The 19,549-nt window shown below is 37.9% G+C and overlaps 1 protein-coding gene across 1 annotated transcript in view; it reads right to left on the bottom strand.

Moving 5' to 3' along the window:
* Positions 1-19,549, bottom strand: part of MDFIC (MyoD family inhibitor domain containing) — a gene marked incomplete at its 5' end in the record, with an annotated part of 113,042 nt that overhangs the window by 72,735 nt on the left and 20,758 nt on the right. Inside the window, 1 exon segment of the mRNA XM_082400190.1 lies at positions 17,832-17,954. Within this exon segment, the coding sequence (XP_082256316.1) occupies positions 17,832-17,954 (123 nt within the window).

Genomic DNA, 19,549 nt, shown 5'->3' with positions numbered 1-19,549 from the left:
TGGTAACCGACAAGAGGTAAGATGAAATCTCTTCCATTTTTTTTTTTTTTTCCAAAATTGGAAAATTAATGAGCAAGAAAAATATAAAAGTAAGTACTTTTCTCTGGTTTGTGATATTTGGTTCATGACCATCAATGACTAAGGGGAAAGGAGGTTGGGACTGTGTCTGTGTCTTGTCATGCAGGGAGTTAACTGTCACCAAGCACCCTGTGATCAGTATGTCACTTGCTCCCATGCTCTGCTATTCCAGGTGTCCAAGGTCTGGAGCCTTCCTGGCTTAAATTCTCTAGAGCTTCACTCTTTTGTGTCTTGTGAGGGTTGGAGTGGGAGTGGGAGTAGCACAGCTGCTCAGATTCAGTGGGTGGAAGGGATCTGATGGTCTAAGCCTTGTGTATGCAAACTTTCCACCTGCCCTCTTCTTCTCAGTCCAAATTTCACCCCAGATTCCAAGATCCCAGGTGTCTCCAAATCTTGAATTTTTAGGGGGTATTAAGTACCATATTGCATTATACTGACACTTCAGTTCTGGCTTTCAGTGCTACAAACTCAGTTATTATTTTTCCATCTACTTTCCATCATCCAGAAAATTCTTAACATTTCTGATCCACTGTTGTGTCCTTGTCTGTTCTCTCTCTCTCTATTTAAATTTGTCTTTTTTAATATTATTAATTTACTATCATTTAAGGGAGATTTCCAAAGAGAAAGGAATATATATGTTCAATCTCCATGTTGAACAAAACATAATTTATTTTTTTTAAAAAACAAACTGAAAAAACAAGAAAATTTGGCAAAATGTTGACATTTGTTAAATCTGAGCATGGTTGGTATATTGGTATTTGCATATTCTTTGTTTTCCATTTTTAAAGTAGTTAATTTAGTGTTAAGAAAAGTCAGAATTCCATTTGTTAAGCACATAAATCCACACAGAAGTAAATTCCTATTGATTAGTAACTTAGGTAGAAGCATCATTTTATACTGAAAACACTAATACAGTGGGATATTACCAGAAATCAAGGACAAAAAGAGTATTCTTTCTGTAGAAGAATATTCTGTTGTATATTTTTATCTGACTGAGAGACTTCATTTATTTTAAAATTAATTTTCAGCTTTAAATAAAAGAGGGGCCTATTCAGTGCACATTTTTTGATGATCTGTTTTGGGTGGTTATTTTTAAGATCATATGAAAGAGGCCATGATATGTGTACTTGACTCTTCCCCCAACTCTGGATAACCAGTGAGAGCATTCAGAGAATCACACCCCATTTTCTTCCCTGGTTCTCTGCTTAGTATCTCTGGATCAGCCTAAAAATGCAATTATGGAAGAGATTTCATTCTTTTCAAGGCATAACTCAAAGTGGTCCTGCACTTCGACCTTTAACCCAGGTACTAGTTATTCTCATCATTATATATAACTAATTTCCATCTATAAACTTAGATTTAAAATATTTCCACTTAGATTTCCATGTTTGACCCTTCACCAACCTCATGAGGTAGTGAGGGAAGGTACTCTTCCCATCTATATTCTAAAGATGCAGAAGTTGAAGCTGGATGACAAGTGACTTACCCAGTGCCCCACAGCTAATGAGTTTTAGGCAGGATTAGAATCCAAATCATAGGACTCCACCCCTTACCTTCTCTACATACACACAGCCTTACTCTAAGCACCAGTGTTACATGCTGCTGCCTTACTATGTCTGACCAGAAGGCTCACTCCTGTCAAAATGGAGCTGGGAAACAAGTCAGTCAAGCTTTTGGCCATTATTCCATTTTCCTCCAAATGCTTTGTCTATTTAGAATTTGGGAGTCAAGCTAATTGGCTTGCCACATGTATACCTTCCCCTACTTTAAAAAAGCATTATGCTATGTTTGTATCCATCGCCAGTGACACCTCCAGTTCTTCCAGAGTCTTCACACATAATCATTCACAGTATGTGCGATTTCAGCAGTTAGTTTGCAAGGCATACTAGAGTGGATTGCATCAGGCCCAACTGACTGGAAACTCTCTAGGTTGAGGCAGCCCTTATGAAGACTTATTAAATTAAGTTATCTGAATAATGAAACTTCTTTATGACATTTTCCAAAGGACTAAGTTTTAATACTGTGTGCCAAAAAAAAAAAAAAAAAAAAAATAAGGATACAATTACTATGTACAATACTATGTACATAGTAATAAGCCTCTTTTCCAAACAGACCATCAACAAATATTTTCATATTTGTATTAATATGCAAAGAAGTGAAAACAACACTGTACCTGCAATTAAAAGGGAAAAAAAGAAAACCACCCTGAAATGACTTAACGTCATCCACAGCCTCCAAGAAATGCTATTCTAGGACTATAAACTACCTGTTTTTCAACTCGTAATTTAGTGTTTCATACACTAAAATGGACACTAAAATCTGTCATTATTACTGACCAAGCTATAATCGCAGCTATTCAGCCTCCTAGAATGGTAGATTCCTACTCTGTCAGCTGGGTTATCCTATTTTATTTTTTAGATCCAAGAAGTAGTGGTTGGGCTTTTGTTTGTTTGTTTTTAGTAAAAAAAAAAAAAAAAAAAAAGAAAGAAAATGAATACTCCCACACATTTGTGCTTTTAGCACATTAAGTATGCACTCTGTGAACGGTTTCGTTTAAATATTTTTACTTTCACACTGTAGATGTCATCAGAAAAACAAACTAAATGGAAAAGTTCTTCCCAGTGAGTGTTGTAACAAACCCCTCATTTTCTGGAGGCTTAATGCGGACAAGGAGCTGATCATGAATCCAGTGTTTATCAAACTAAGCAAACCTGAAAAAGATGAGGAGCAGAGTGATGAATCCTTGGCTAAGTAATGGGCTCCATTTCTCAGGAAGACTCTTGAACTTGTTTAAAATAAGGATGATAACCTGTGCTAATTTCCCAGAGTGCAAATTTCAAAGAGTTGCGCAAAAAAATGAGAAGGTACAGTATTTTGTTTATGTGTCTCAAAAAATTAAGAGTCGATGGAAAATCGCTTGCATAGGGTCTTACACTACACATACTACATATATCATAGCCTGATTAATTTCCATGATAAAACTGAAACCTTTGAAAGAAGTCCCTCAAGGTTAGAATGATTAGATTTTCTACTGTGCAAGTTTGGAATATTTATTCCTGGTAGCAAAATAGTTCCTTCCATAGAGGTAGTTTCTTCATTTTTACTTAATAAAGTCAATTGATTCCAAACTCTATTCCTCCTTTCCTCCCTCAGAATATATTTATTGCACAAATCTAAGTCTTCTTACTCTGTAAGTGCTGATTTTTCTGGAGTAGGTCCATTATTCAGTGTTTTGTAAAGGAGTAACTCGTAATAACTATATAACCAAGCCCTTTTGAATATTTACATATTGTGATACTGATTATTCTTATACAAGCAAGTGATTAGTATTTGGTTTATTGGCTACAAACAATGGTGCCAGAAGTTGTATAGAATTAATGTTTTCCAAGCAGGCCTATAAATATTTGCTATTATTCTTCTTTTCGGTATCCAGTTCTAAGTAGCAAACTATGAACTTCTATATAGTAAGAATGGTTTAAAACCGCCCCTAATAAATTTTCTCAGTCTTGGGCTATGCTTCCATACCATTGAAAGAAATAGCTGATATTGCACAAAGTTTTGAAATACACTGTTCTCCAAAGTATATGCTTTATCAGCAATTTATTTTAACATCCACATCTCCCTCTCAAAGGGAATTGAAACTAATTATGTTTTGTCCCAAATGCCTAGATACCACTGATACCATATGAATTCATATATTATTCAAAAAGCTGATTTTTTTTTTTTTACTTATTAATATGACTCTTAGGTAAACTGTATCTCTATTATAAGAGACTTTGCTTTACTCTAAGAACAAACTCTAGCTTTAATAGTTAGGGAGATATTCTTTCCAATATATCTACAAGACACTTAGATATAGTGTTTGGAAGGCTGCTTATTCCAGAAATTTTTAACGGAAAGAGACAGCTTACTCTAGTTCGGAACACAGTGTCTAAAGCAGATGAAAGAAGCAAGCATTTGTAATTCTTCAGAAAAAAACCAGGCAAAAGCATTTTCATACTTGAAACATTTGACTTACGTAACAAACTTCGATTTTGACTTCATAAATGTCAAGATCCTAAGATACACCATAATTCCTTATAGTCACATCAAATTTTAGATGTTCAAGTCTTTTCATTTAACAAGGCTAGGGGTACAAATTATAATCATTCTTTACCAATGTAATAAAACTTAAAGTGCTACATAGCAAAATTAAAAGAAACACACATTCTGAACAACGTAAACATCTCTTGAGAAAACAACTTCCCCAAAGGCTAAGGGCTAAGACAGGTAGCCAGCACCTGGGCTCTCCCCAGTAGGCAGCCAAATCCATCAGTTCCTCTGGGTCTTATGGTCACAACTATTAAGGAACCATTTAAAAAAAAAAAGTCTTTAAATGTTCAAATAAAAAACTAGTTGTCAGCTTATCATACAAGCTTATTTGTTGTAGGGCAACATAGTTGATTAAAAACTTTACGCGTTCTAAGTCTGAGCTGCGCCTCAGAACTAACTGGGGAGCTTTTAATAATTAAGATTGCCTAGACCTTACTCCTAAATGATTCTGAGGTCATTGGTCTGGGGTAGGGCCTGTTTTTAAGCTAATGTGAAGAGTTGAGAACAATTGCTTTGCACAAAGGGGTATGACTATAGAATCAAACTCCTGCCCATCCCCATCCCCCAGATCTTCAGCTTCCATTAGTAAGATCTCTTTTTGTTACAGAATGAAAATGCCTATCTTCATACCACAAAAAGAATGGCAGATGCCAAGATTCTTTGCCCATCTCCTGAAATGAGAACAAGTTCTCATGGAAGCAATGAGTAAATAGTTCTGAAAAGTAAAGAAGGCTTTTTTTCTAAGATATCAAGTATATATTAAGGCCAGGAATTGTCTTGAATTTATCACGACAAAGATGACATTCCAAAGGAGTATGATTGTAATTTTCCCAACTTTTTTTCTGACCTAAGACAAAGGCAGGATGCAGTCATATCATTCATAGTGGTAGAATGGCAATAAATCCCAACTAGGAAATGGATCAGAATTTTCAGCTTGGAATATGCTTATAATTTGGGAAAATTGTCATCTCCCCCTGTGATTTTAATGCATTCTCTAGGGGACCACAAACAGCACAAAGTCCTTACCCTTTCCTCTGTTCCACCCCCCCACCCCCCCGTGAGAATCACTGCTAGGTAATCGGGATATTAGCTGTGCAGCCCTAGGCATACTGCTTGACTTTTCTGAGCTCAATCTCATCTATGGATAATAATATTTACCCCACCTGCCTGATAAAGTTGCTGATAGGCCAAGTTAGATCATCAATATGAAAAATTTCATTAACTATAAAAAGCTCTAAGTAATAACATTGTTAATATAACTAATAAAAAGCATCCTTTGATATGCATGAACTGTAGACAGAAAATTAGCTCCTTAAGAGAAGCAAAGAAAGTCAGTCCACATTTTAAGACAAATTACTACAGCTTAACCAATTCAAAGCCGTCAGACTCCTACAGAGAAGCTAAGTGCAGTCAAAAGGTACCGATTTTCATTTATTCAACAATTAACATGTACGTATTGGGAACAAAACTCTCATGCGTGGCCCTGGGCTAGACACTGTGAGGGATACAAAACTGAATGAGATGACGATACTGCCTTTAAGGAGCCTTCAGCTCAGTGACAGGGAAGAGGGCCATCCACACATGCACTACAGCTTTGAAATTAATGAGTCCTTGAGGAGAGATGAAGATAAATACTCTGCAAGTCCAAATGAGGGAGAAATCACAGCTGTCTGGCTGGAGATGTGGAAAGACAGGTAACACAAGTGAAGCTTGGGAGAAGGAAAATACTCTACAGGTAGAGGGAAGAGCAAGGAACATATTTTAACTAAGGGAAAAGTTCAGGAAAGGAAGTAGTGGAGGACAAAGTAAAATTTATTTTATTCCCACAGTCATTCATCCAAAATAGTTTACTGAAAGTTTCTTGTGGTCCTAGAGTAATGCTAATTGCTAGGAATGCAACGTAAAGCCAGCAGATATTAGACATGTAATAGCAAAAATCAATTACAAATTGTGACAAGGGCTAGGAAGGAAAAGGTGCTATGAGAAACAGGGAAACCCATTTTAGATTGAGAGGTCTGGGAAAGCCTCCCTTTAGAAGTGACAGTTAAGCCCGGGGTGAGATCTGGAATGCAAAAGCCCAGAGACAGAAAGGGACTCAGGGCATCCGAGGGACTGAAAGGAAGCCAGTTATAGCTACAGAGGCAGAAAGGGGGAAGATTAGCAAGAAGCGGAAGAATTTCAAGAAGGAAACATGTCCTATCAAATTTTACAGAAAAAAATGAGGACTGAGAAGAGGCCATTGGACTGAGAAAAGTGACCTATAAGAAGCCTATTTTAGTTGTATTTAACCCTTCCATAACACAGATCAAGAAAGGATAAGGTATCAGCTATACAGACCAGAACAGGCTTTGAATACCAGGAGCTGGCGTTTAAATAGAACATAACATGTCTCCGTGATGAAGGAATTAGAACATAATCTGAGTCCTTATTAAAAAATGTCATAAAATAGAAAGGCAAGAATGGACCACAAGTGGAAATCAACCAGAAACTGTACCTCTAGTACTAGCAGAGATGCCTTAATTGAGATTAGAGACCACGTATTTATACCAGAGCTGCTCCGTCCGCTACACAACATTTTTTGGTCTATGATCCACAGCCCCTGGAGTGTGAAGTGAGAAGACTGATGGTATGGTCGGCTACCTTAGTTTCAGTGTAAGCTTGGCAGATACAGCATAAGGTTGTAGAATTTAGGGGGTAATGAAGGATCATCTGCAGGTCCCAGATGGCCATGAAAAAATGGTAGGTGAAGTGAAGGAGGAGATGAGATACTATGGGGGAAAAGAACATAGTTAGCAGGTTAGGCATAATTATTATTAAGGTAAAGTGCAGGAAGAAATGAGAAAGTTAATTTCTGATTTCAAAATCTTAGAATAGAGCAGATCTCATTGATAGCAAGGTCCAAGGTGTGTCCATATTTGTAAGGTGGCTAAAGTGAAATAGACATAAAGTCTTTAGAGTTAAAGAAGGCAAGAATTGATGTGATTTCAAAGAAATTAAAAGAAGCTCTATATCAGTCAAACACTGGGAAGCCTTGACTTAGAGGACACACAAGATACTAGTTAAGCATAAAATTGATTATGCTAGAAGGTGGAGCTGACGGCATGAATAAAGAGTCACAGCTATATTACACCCAACACCAGTTCACACAACGACTGACTATGGTTCTGCCATTTGATTTGCAATGTTAACAGGAAATTAATGTATTACCAACACCCCTTCACATCAACTTTCCAGGTACCAGATTGGCAACTAGGCTCAAATTTAAAGTAGAAATGATGAGAAGATTTTGTAGCCTGAAATTAATTGTTCGCCCTGCCTTGAATTAGTCCAAACAGATTTGGACTTCATGGCAAAAGTATTGTTCAACCCTCTATAAAAACAGACTCATATGTATATTTATATATACACTATATGTATAATCTTTGAAATTTAATAAATTAAAAAGGAATCTTTTGTTTAAAAAATTAAAAGGCAAGTCATGCGTATCTAAATAAAAAATACCGAATGGCTTTTGTTCTGTTTCTTTCAAAAAGCCAGACCTAAAGTCGACCCTCTTAAATTGGCTAAAGTGAAAAATATTGAAGCCCTAAATATGTAAGAATGTGGGTTTAATTTTACATTCCCAGTAGTAAATTTTCATATTCAGAGCTATTTGGTAAGACTTTAAAAAGTTTACTGCATATGGGAGAAGTGCAATGAGAAAAGCCTAACTAGGAGGACTAGTGAGACAATGTTAATTACACACGGTCACACTATTCACTAGGTGTGTTGTTGTCACCGCTGCAACCTACGTTATCACTCACCTTTGTGATTATGACAGCACCTTGGTAATGTTGAAGGAATATGGAGAAGATAACCTGCAAAGACAGGCCTCTACATAGATGACAGGTGAATATCTTTTTCATAAAGACAAGTAACGTATGGGCAGCACCCAAAGATGAGACGTATGGTCTTATTATGATCACACCAGCATGAATCAATTATTTGTGACAATTCGAGATTGTGGGAATCTTAAATCTCCCAACCCAAGTTCTCAAGAACCATGGAAAATGTATCTAATTAAATATAATATGCCAAAGCAGAACAAATTTCTCCACCCACTCTCTTCTCTGGTTCACTTAATGCAATTTCACCCTCTAAACCAGCATCTGAGGGTTTCAAAAGAGATTTCCCTGACTTTTGTGTCTCTTGCTACAGAACCCAGGGACTTGGGAAGAATCCAGCTTCCGGTGGAGAACCGTGGAGCTCGGATCTACCACCAAGTCCTGAAGGACTCCTTGAAGGAAGCACGGGACAAGTCACAGTATTGACTCCTAGCTGTGCTAAGTTGAAGGGCAATGGAACTCCTGAAAGGAGTGGAGAGGGAAATCCACCAATGCTCCTCAATCCGACGCAGCCCCTCACTCTCAGTCCTGAGCCTAGGTAAAGCTGGAAGCAGATCTCACCCCTTCATGGCTGGATAAGAGCTGGGAGCCACTGTCTCCCTTTGAGAGCTTGCCGCATGGCAGCTGTTTCACGTAGCTGTCGGAGCTACTCATGCTTCTGACTAACAACATACCAACTGATTCGACAAGCCCAGAAAAACTCCTTCATTCTTGAATTTCAGGAACATACTAAAAAAATTATAAAATGTGTACAAGGTATACCTTTTTTGCTTACCAGAACGAAATCCCTGCTCTCTCAAGGCTCCAGCCAGGCCCAGCTTCATGGGCATGTGACCCGTGCAAGAGCACTGAGCCCCAAGCTTAAAAGGACCAGTGCATTTGGTTTAACGCTCTGCTGTTGCCACGGTGAAATTCATAAGTTTCCAGCAAGGGGCCCTGCATTCTCATCTTACACTGCTCTCCACCTCCAAAATGATAGAGCTGGTCCTGTCTTCTGCAGAACCTGAAGGAAGCAGAATCTCCTGGCTTACCTGTGACCTGAGCATTTCCTACAGGTAACTGGGCTCTAATGCAGCTTTGGGAAGCTAGGCCCTCACCCTGATCATTTTTTGCTATATGGGAGAATTTTCTTTTTCAAATATTATTGCTTTTCATACAATAAAATAATTCACCTCATGGGGGGAAAAAATACAATGCAGAAGATAGCATACAGAATATTAAATGGAAGTCTTCTTCACCAGTATGTCCTCACTCAATTTCACATTACTCCCTAGAGCTAACTATTGTGAGGAGACATCTTCCATTAAGGAAAAAAAAAATACACACACACATATAATTTGATACGCACACACTGATTGATATTCATCTTTTTTTTAAGTCCCTATTTTGTATGTCTACTGGACTAGATGGAGAAGATCCTTTAGAATCTTCCAGTAAAGAAAACCAGCAGCTTCAAACCATGTGTATTATTTTTTGCTCATTTCAGGGTCCTCAGCTTAGAGAATATCAAACTACTGTCTCTTTGATCTACGACAGGTGACTGACTTTAGCACAAAGCAGCAAAGACCCAGAGACACGTTCTCAAGAACCATGGAAACTGGCTGCCTTCTTCTTAACCACTAAGGTTTGGTGAGGAATTCAAGAGATTGAGGTGCAAGAAATACATAGATAAAGCCCCAGCTTTGCCATGTTGATTGGAGGAAACATCTGGATTTCTGTTTCCCCACCTGCCAAATACGGCAATTTTTATGAAGCTTCCAAAACCTCTTCCCAATCGAGTACTCTGGGTTTAGGAAAAGCTGTTTCCATCACCCATCCTCAGGGTCACACTTCGGTCCTTGTCCTCACCTGGGATTGTTCCACCTCAGAAGTCTTAAATTCCTATTTCCCATTCTCATAATCCATCTTCTCTTTCCACTTATCCCATTCACTTACTGCATCTATACCTCTTTTGTTTAGTTTCTTAAAAAAAAAAACAAAACAGAAATCTTTAGGGATTCATTAGTCTCACTGGTTTTTCTTTCTTATCTGTAAGATACTTCCTGTCTTCGCTTCTTTCCCTACCCATCTGCCATGCACAGCCCATCACTTCAAGCCCTAGTTGGACAATGTCCTTAACTCCTTTGCCCCACTGTCCTTTCATCACAACTATCATTTGTCCAAACTAAAAACCTTGGCCTCCTTCCCAGCACCTGCCATTCCCTTTCCCCAGAGGTCTTACTGACCGATTGTACCCTATAAAAAGCTGAATCCATCTACTTCTTGCAAATCCACCTGCCACTACCCCAGTCCAAGCCACCTTCTTTTCTCAGTTGGATTAACACCACAGGCTCAGTTGATCTCCTAATGCCTTCAGTCCTTCCCATTCTTATTTATTTTCTAACTATTACAAAAGCAATCATCCTAAAATATAGCCAAACTAAAATATAAATTTAAGTCACTTCTCCCTTCAATACCTTCCATCTTCCCTCAACCCTTGTTAACAGATTCTTTCCCTCCATCTTTCCACCCCTCATCTCACATTTTACATCCCAGCTTACACAAAACTTCTCCAACTCTCCTCAAGCTGGCCACGTTCTCTCTTGCCTCTAGACCTGTGGGTGTACTGTTCTTTGGGCCTGGAACACTCTGGCTCCACTCCCTCCCCTGCTCTGCTTGAGTTGGCCAACTCTTTCAGGTGTCAAAACAGACACCACTTCCTCTGGAAAGCCCTCTTGGACTCTCCCCTACCTGAGTATTTGTGTTTCTCAAATGTGAACACACAGCCGCCTACACTTCCCCAACACAGCATTCAAAACACACGCTATCATTTCAAGATGAAATGTCTGTCTCTTCCACCAGACTGTAAATTCTGAATGTGGAGACCGCACCTGTATTATTCATCACTGTATCCAACACAACACAATGTCGGCACACTATTAGCACTCCATCGTAATGTAACTGATTTTTTTATTCAGTTTTCAAAGTTATATTTTGATACCTAATCCTGAAAGTTCATTATAGTAACATGTTCTACAAATAATAATCTATGAGTAAATTCACAGTGTTCAGATCCAGGAAGTTTGAGGTTTGAGAACTAAAATTATCTAGACCGCAGTATTTATGGTCCTGATCATTAAAGGTTATTTATTTCTTCAGTGGTTAGCATTTTCAGGGTGGCCTCTAAGCTAGTTCCCAGGCCTCAGCTCCTCCCTGAGGCTCAAAGAACTCCCAAATGGGAAAGGAATAAATCCGTCTCCCTCTCTGAGCCCTCATCCACCACTTGTACTTCAATACCATCTCACCTCCCCCAGTAAAGAGCAGAAGATTTTAGGAATATTTGAAAATCTTTAACGAAAGTGTAGTAGGATATAGATTGGAAATTGAATGAGTCATGGTATTTGATAAAGGTGAAAGGTAAAGTAATAGATTAAATGATAATATTAATAGGAATAATAAGAACAATAATAAAAATATTGTATTTTATAGAATACAAAACATAAAAACTAACTTAGAAAGGCAGCAAAAGATATAAGAAGAAAGGAGGGAAAGAAGGGAGGAGAGTGGGGAGGTAGGGAGAAAGCAAGGGAAGGAAGGATAAAGAAGGAGGAAGGGAACTAAAGTAGTCTCAAACTTTTTTCTTGTAGGTAGGCAAGAAAAATAAGGAATAGGGGACCAAAAAAGGCCCTACATAAAGCGTCATCCCTACCCACCTACGCAGACAATAAACGTTATCCAGAGCACTGCCATAGTTCACTGAAAACACTTCAGGAGAGCCTTATCAGTGAACAGCAGTCAAACTTAGGACTTGATAGCTTTACATCATTAGAGTATCTATGGAACTTGGAAGTTCCATATGGAACTTGACATGAATGAACCAGGTGTGGGAGAAAGAAGGGGGCTAGAAGGACTAAGAGGAAAAATGCGGTGATTTAGAATGTTCATTATAGGACCTTAAAGTCTGAAATGAGAGAAGCAAGACGGGTGAAGAATCTCTTCCTTCCTCTCATTAATTCAATACACTTAAGTAATCAAGCATTTATTAATCATAAACCATGTAGCAGCCACTATGCTGGCTACTGTTATGGATGTAAATATCAATGGTCTCAGAAAGACCTGGCCTCTGTACCCAGGATGTCTGGACGTGTAACCCATTGGAACCACAGAGAGAGAAAAAAAAAAAAAAAAAAAAAAGCCTTATAACTGATACTTGGGCCCAAGAATAATCATAATAAAAAATGATAAATTCACTTGAGTGTTTACCCACTTAGCTCTGTGCTAATTAAGCATACAATGCGTTTTCCTGTATAACCTTTAAAATAACACAATGAGGTATACAGAAATAGTACCTCCATTCTAAAAATGAGAAATTGGATCTCATAGAGTTTAGGGAACTTGCTCAACACCAGTACTAATGATGCGTCCAAGGTCTGAACCCTGGCAGTCAGCTTTCATTGGTCTCCAGGTCCCTGAATCTAAGATGCTGAAAACAAAACATGAACAATGGTTCTCCTGAGCTTTTTGGGCAGAACCCAGATGAGCATGGGGTAACGCACCACGAGGAAAAAGTGTGTCAGGGAACTTGAGCTCCATTCTAGAACACAGCCTAATGGCTATCATTGACCAATGTGTTAAGTATGGGTAGCCATCAAAAACGGCTTAAGATTATCCACCCAACCCTAAAATCAAACCATGAGTTGGGTTTTGGATTGATTGATGGTTAAAGATTCCTCTCTATAGCAACAAGTAAAGCATCTGAACTGTAGCTACATCACCATTTGGTCAGCATATTAAAAAAGAGAATTTTTCTGAGAGACAAACAGAGGACTAGACACTAAGCAAGATAGAAGTCACCATGACTTGCTCCCAAATGAATGAGCATGAAGTATTGATATGAGGGAAAGACTCCCAGATTACCCAAGAAACATAGCAGGAAAGCCACATCTCCCAGTCCTACTGGGTGGTACTTACCTGGGGGGAAAGGGGGTGGGGTGCTTGTTTATGGCCTCTTTTATATAAAGTGAATTCTAAAGAAAACCAAATAATACTTACTGAGATGTGCATTAAAACATGAGAGCCGCTGAAAAGATTTAAATCCCGACCTCTCAGTGTTCTTTCCTTATAGTCAAAGTGAGAAATGCTCTAAGTATATAAATAGTACACCTGAGTAGTCTCTGCCTTTCTTTCAGTATTTTACATAGAGGAAGCATTCCCTAATGTGATGCAATGGTATTCATTAAGGGGTGATCAGCAGTAAGTTGGCAAAGGCTAGTAAAAGAAATGACAGAGTTCCTAACAACAGAGCCTGTTGAGAGGAAACTCAGAGGACGCCAAGAGGAAGGTTTCAAGTAGAAGCATGAGTGAGAAAGCATGATGCACCAGCTCCATAAAGAGGAGGCGAGTGTGAATTAGAGAACGAGGGCTTGCATTCTCCTACCAGTTAAGTGCTTACTATTATGAGAGCTAAAGCCTCTTCAAAATGAATAAATGGGTTAAATAGAATGGGGATTACCATTTAAGTAGAGCATTCTAACTTTGCTTCAGATCATGGGAATTCTACAAAATCACAAAGGAGAGAACTGGCTGAGCAAAATAGTTTCATTTAATGGGAAATTTATTTCGGAAGAGAAGCTAAGGAAAATTTCTAGGGTGAAGTAATGACATTTAGAATTAGGAGGCGTTTATGTAAAAAGCAATGTCCAAGGATAAAGTTAAGTAGTAAGAATTTTCAGAAAGACCTAGAAAAAACTGAGAGAGAGAGACCTGAGGCATTTTAGAAAGAAGAACAAAGAAAAATGTAAGCTCTCTCTCCATAGGAAATAATTAGAATAGTAGAATTTGACCTAAATTAAAGGAAAATTTACTCATGCCTATGAGTATAAGCACAGTAACACACCCACACACACATGCACACACACACAGACACACACACACACACACACACACAAACACACACTCCTTCCTACCTTAGAAATCCCCCCAAAGACTGAGATGAAATGTTACTTCTGTTCCTTTTCTAGTCTAATTAAAATATGAAATGTTGCCTATTGCCTGTTATCAGTTTATGCATATTATGGGTTAAATAGAAAAATTAATATTAATTGAGGAAGTCACTTCACTGCAACATTTATTCCACTAAGTCAGAGGACTAGTGATTATTAAAACAAGGCCTAGCTCCAAATTATATACTGTCCCATATATGCTAATTGAGGGGAAAAGCCAGCCTTAACCATAGAAAGATACTCTTACAAACTCTAAAATGTAAGCCCCATTCCAGAAATTAAATTATACACCACAATATTTTCTCCAAATACGAATGACTTTTAAACTGTAAAAAGGATAAAAATTTATAAAGTAAATAAAACCTTTCCAATTATAAAATTTCCTCACAAAACCTCCATGTGTTTTTAATTCTTTACTGATTGGATTTAGATTTTTTTTTTTAACAAATTTAAGTGGTTGGAATCATCTTTTTCATTTAAATTTCATAAGAAAGAGAATCACAATGCACATTCCCTGACCAGATTGTGTATGGCCTATTTATTTGAAATGTTTGATTCCATATGGATTTCTTCTCTTTTATTTATAACTTCCAGAAAGGATTCTAATAAGTCAGCAACTCAAGGGCAACCAATTTGAAATCCAGGCCCTGAGAGCCTAACACCTCAGGTCTGCCACCTGTGATGTTTTCTAGAAGGACCAGAGAAGGCACACAAAGCTGGAAGGCCTGTGTAGAGCCTGCACCAGCTTTGAGCCACAAGTGGGTGGTCCACTGAGGTCAGGGTTAAAGTTCACAGAATAATTTGGAAATTATTCTCAGCTTGGATCTCGTTTATGAGGTCTGAGAATACACCCTTTAATTAGAATACAATTTCCAAAGCGGCCACTCCCTTGACTTTCCAGAGCCCGGTTATTCTCAGAAAAGTAAAAACAGCCTAATCACACTGACAGCTAACAGTCCCCTATAAATTATGCCTTAAACATCCAACAAAGGAGGCAGCAGGCATCTGGGACAACAGAGACATTAGCGGCCAGCCCTCACTCGCCACTCTCAAGAATAGATAAGAAAAAGAAGTCTCATTAAACAGTCACTCCCCTTCACTTCTTGCTTGTGCAGCTGAACTGTCCCATGGAAGCTTGGAAAAACAGTGGGTTGCACATTTGAAAATGTTCCCACACCCCAGCCGGCCTCATTTTTCTGATGATGTCTCCATCCAGCCAACCTCGCACTACAGTGGGAAAGTAAAATCAATTCCATGAGAGCAAGCTGTCCGCCTCTTCCACGGTGCTCAGCGAGCCACACAGGACTCTGGCACAGGAGCCAGCCGAGTCCTGACTCACCACAGATGTTCCCCTCCTCCCCCATGCAGCTCTGAGCCACCGCCTTCTTTCCAGGGCCTATTGTTATTACAAAAGACTCACTGGGCCCCCAAAATGGGCTAGATGAAGCAAGAGGAAAACACACATCTCCCTAACTGCAGGGTTAAGAGAGACAGACGTTAAATGACGCAGAGATGGCCAACGACTCAACGGGGAAAGCCAAAGATGGAAAGTCAGGCTAGGTTTGTAGAGTTCAGTATCGGGGAGTTGGAACAGCAGAGGCTATCAGATTATCAAACTTGCAAATGTTATCCAGACTTAAGTCGGTTTTAAAGATGACATAAAATGCTCCATCCCAGCAAATCGAGATATCAAATTTTTCTGTAGACCCAACAGAGTAGCCTTTGTCTAGAAAAGTATGACCAGGAAAATAACAAAAATGTAGTTTTTGAACTCTGTCATCAGAATTCACAGTTCAAAGTCACCCACAAATATCTGGAAATTCTTGGCAACGTGTTTTGGGCCAGAGCGGCAGTACTGTCTTTGGCCATTATCTTTCGATATCCATTCATCTGTCAGTTTTCCCAGCAGCCCTCTCAGAGGGGGCCATAAACCTCTCTCTCTGCATTCCTTCAGTGCATGTTAGTAGGCAACTAGACAGTTGTTCCCAAATTCTCCAGTGCCCCCTGGTACAGGCTGCATCGTCATCTCAATAAAGAATCTATTTCCTGCGCTTTACAGTATTTTCTTTTTATCGCTGTCCATGTAACCAGTATAGACAACAGAGAGAGGAGTTCATTTTAAATCCATTCCCTTTAATGGTATGAATTCTGCAACTAAAATGAGCTTCATCAAATAGCACAAAAATTTTTTAACATGTTAATATGACTCGCCACATCCTTACACAACAGTACTTATATTTTGGGTTTTGTCCTAAGAGTTCTTACTCACGTTTTCCTAGTGTGGGCCCTGGGAAGGGAGATTAGGGAAATAAATCAATTAAATGAAACACACACACTTAAAATTCTGTGACTATGGGGGAAAAAAATGAGCAAACAATTATGCCTCCCGAAAGGTGAAGTTAAAATTGTCTCTAAGACCCCTTCTCGCTCTAACTCTCTGGTTGTTTGGGAAATCACAGATAAAATATGCCAGTATCTCACAAAACCTTAAGTTTCACAACAGTAGAGCCAATATTTAGATAGAAGACAACCAATATATGTTTCGGCGATAAATGTTTACTTGAAATAATGTTTATTTGATGCTTTGGAGAAAGCTATATAAATCTCGCTCCTCACAAATTCCTGAGTTTCATTTCCTTTCTATTCCCTTCCCAAATAGAAAAGTGTAAAAAACCAAAATGGTTCTAAAATTAAACTAACACACACTCACTTTTAGAACTTTCGTTTGAAAACTTGAAGTCTCCTTCAGTACTGTTTCTATTGTTATTTTTTGTTTTCTACAAAGTTGCCTTTTTCCTTCTATCTGCTTTTTTTCTGTTTGGTTTCAGTTAGGGACAGATACTGGGCATTCTAGAGAGTAAAGGCAATATTCCAAGATTCAAAGTAAATGTAATATGTAACACAAAAAAGGGTCTGTATTATGAAGTTGTCTGAACTGAAGAATTAAATTTTAAAACATAAAGTAAAACAACACTTGATTCCCAGAATAAAACTTCTTCTCTCTCTTCTCTGGAAAACTGAGAAGTGACACGATAATTCTGTTACCATGAATGAGAATTTCAAAAGATGTAGTACTCCTATGCCCTTCCAGGTGTGGCATAGTAGTGTTCTTTCTACTTACACATTCACTACAGAAAATTGTTCATTATATGGCAAATTCATCTTGAATCCACCTGGGGGAATTTAGCGACCAGAACAAGTAAAACCTGACATTGACAGGCATTCTGAATAGCACTCAAAAGATACTGACATTTCAGTGCATTCCCAGAGTAAAACAAAACTAAACCAAAGCTTCTTATATATTCTACAGAGCAATTTTAAGAAGAGAAAGAGAATAAAAAGAAGCCAAGTAGTGATAAAAGTGTTAACTGTAAAAAACAGTTTGGAATCATTTGGCCAGAAGAACAGGGACCACATGGCATTACCAAAGTACTACTCATTGTCCTTTACCTCCGTCTTTATCTTTTTAGTTTCACAGTCTGTTCATACTTAGAACTGTCTGACTTCTACTTAGTCACTGCTCAAGAAGGTATTAAGTTTTGTTTAAATCTCTCTGAGGATGGAGTCCAAAATGTATAGGTCAATTCTTCCTTTTTAAAGATGGGATGAAAGCTGACAGATAGTATTATTTATACCCTACTTTTAGCTCTGCATTTTAAAAGACTCATGAAAAACACTTTCAGATGAACTCTGTTGATTTACAGATTTCTAGCAGAATTATATCAGACGATTAACTGAGAGCATACTATCATAGTCATGTCCCCAAAGCACTCCAATTTTCTCCAAAAATACTTACTTCTGATGAGTTCGTCATTCGAACAATTTCCCCAAATGGACTGGTCTTGCATCTCTCCATGTGTGAAGCAGCTATCAGTGGCTTGAGTTATATCTCTCTCAGTATTTTCTTTATCACATTTTTCTAAATAAAAAAAATACATATATATTTATTATCATTAAATGTTACATACTTTTCTCTATTTTTTCATTTTATAGATTTTTTTCTAAATGCTTCTAAATCTGCCATAATTTAAAGAAATGGGAACAGTATCTCTAGTAACTAGTATCTCTAGCAACTGTTGCATATGTTATTGACTCAATAGCAGAGATTTACTGAGCACCTACTATATGGTTAGCACTGAAGATTTTACTGTAAAAATTATGTTAAGATTATTGTAAAGAAGTCGTTGAAACAGCAAATGATCTGCCATAATAGAAAAATGTGGAACGGTTACATCAAGGATGGAAGTGAGTCCATACATGCAGAGGGCAGGGGTGGCAGCATCAAAGAAGATGAGAGATTTATATGTGGGTTTATGGGTTCTCAAGGGGGAAGCCAAGAAGTAAGGAAAAGTAATGTCTTATTAGGAACATAACTCAGGCAAAAAGCAGATTATAACATAAGGTAAAATTAACATTATAAGAGGTCTAGAGCACTTTAAAAAAAAGTTTCAAAGGAAGAAAAAGAAACTCATCAGGATTGAGAGCTCAAGAAAGGCGCTATAGAAAATGGTGCACGTTGGATGGTCTTTAAGATCAGCAGGAATTCTCAAAGTAGAGATGGGAGAAAGGCCATTCCAAGTGGAAAAACAGCATGGGTGAACTCAAAAAGCAGACACCTGTGCAAAAGTTCCAACTTTCTGCACTGTGAAGTACTTAAAGAGGGATATTAGGAAATAAGATGGTAAAAGTTTGAATGGGGACATGCTATGGATATTTGAATACCAAGGTGAAAAATCTGAACCTTATTTCAAAGTGAGATAAATAAGTGACAGTAGCCACGGAATCTTTATGAATTGCCTAATCAAAGCCACACATAAGAAAAATTAACGAACTTGTACACACCAGTGGTTCTCTATCCTGACTGTACTTTAACTCACTCAGGGGACTTTTTTTTTTTTTTTTTTTTTTTTTTTTACAATATACTCATTTTTTATTGCCTGGCAGCATAGAGAAGTGGGAGCCATACAGACTTTGGCATTGCATAGATTTCCCTTGGAATCTCAGCTCTGTACCTCCACTGTAGTTTCCTCATCTGTCTACTGAAGGGCTGAGAACCTGACTTGCATGTTGTTTTATTTCAAAGTTCAATGGATAGAGTAACAGAAGATGTTAATAAAGTATTACACATTTGTTTTAAAATACATATTCATGAATAAAACATTTAGACTTTCTAGAATCACTTGTATTACCAATGTATTATTAATAAATTATGTATTCATTTAAATATACATTCATGAGAGAAATTTCCAAAAATACAAAAATTACAAAGAAAAAGGAATAGTCCTGCTATTTTCTACTCTCAACCCACTCTACTCCTAATGGATAATTTTTGTTAACAGTTTGTTATGTACTTTTCCAGCAAGATAGCTAGATGAATGATAGATTGTAGATATACCTCAGGGGACTTTTTAAAAAAGATTCCTGGGCCCCATGACCTAAAATTCTAATTTAATTTGGGGGAAGGGGGCTTAGGTGATTCTACTATACTTACATCCTTGAGAATCACTGGAGTAT

This window comes from Balaenoptera borealis (genome assembly GCF_965194805.1).
Source record: "Balaenoptera borealis genome assembly, chromosome: 7".
Lineage (NCBI taxonomy): Eukaryota > Metazoa > Chordata > Mammalia > Artiodactyla > Balaenopteridae > Balaenoptera > Balaenoptera borealis.
The sequence above is the reverse complement of the archived record's forward strand: the minus strand, read 5'-3'. Positions and strand labels throughout refer to the sequence as shown.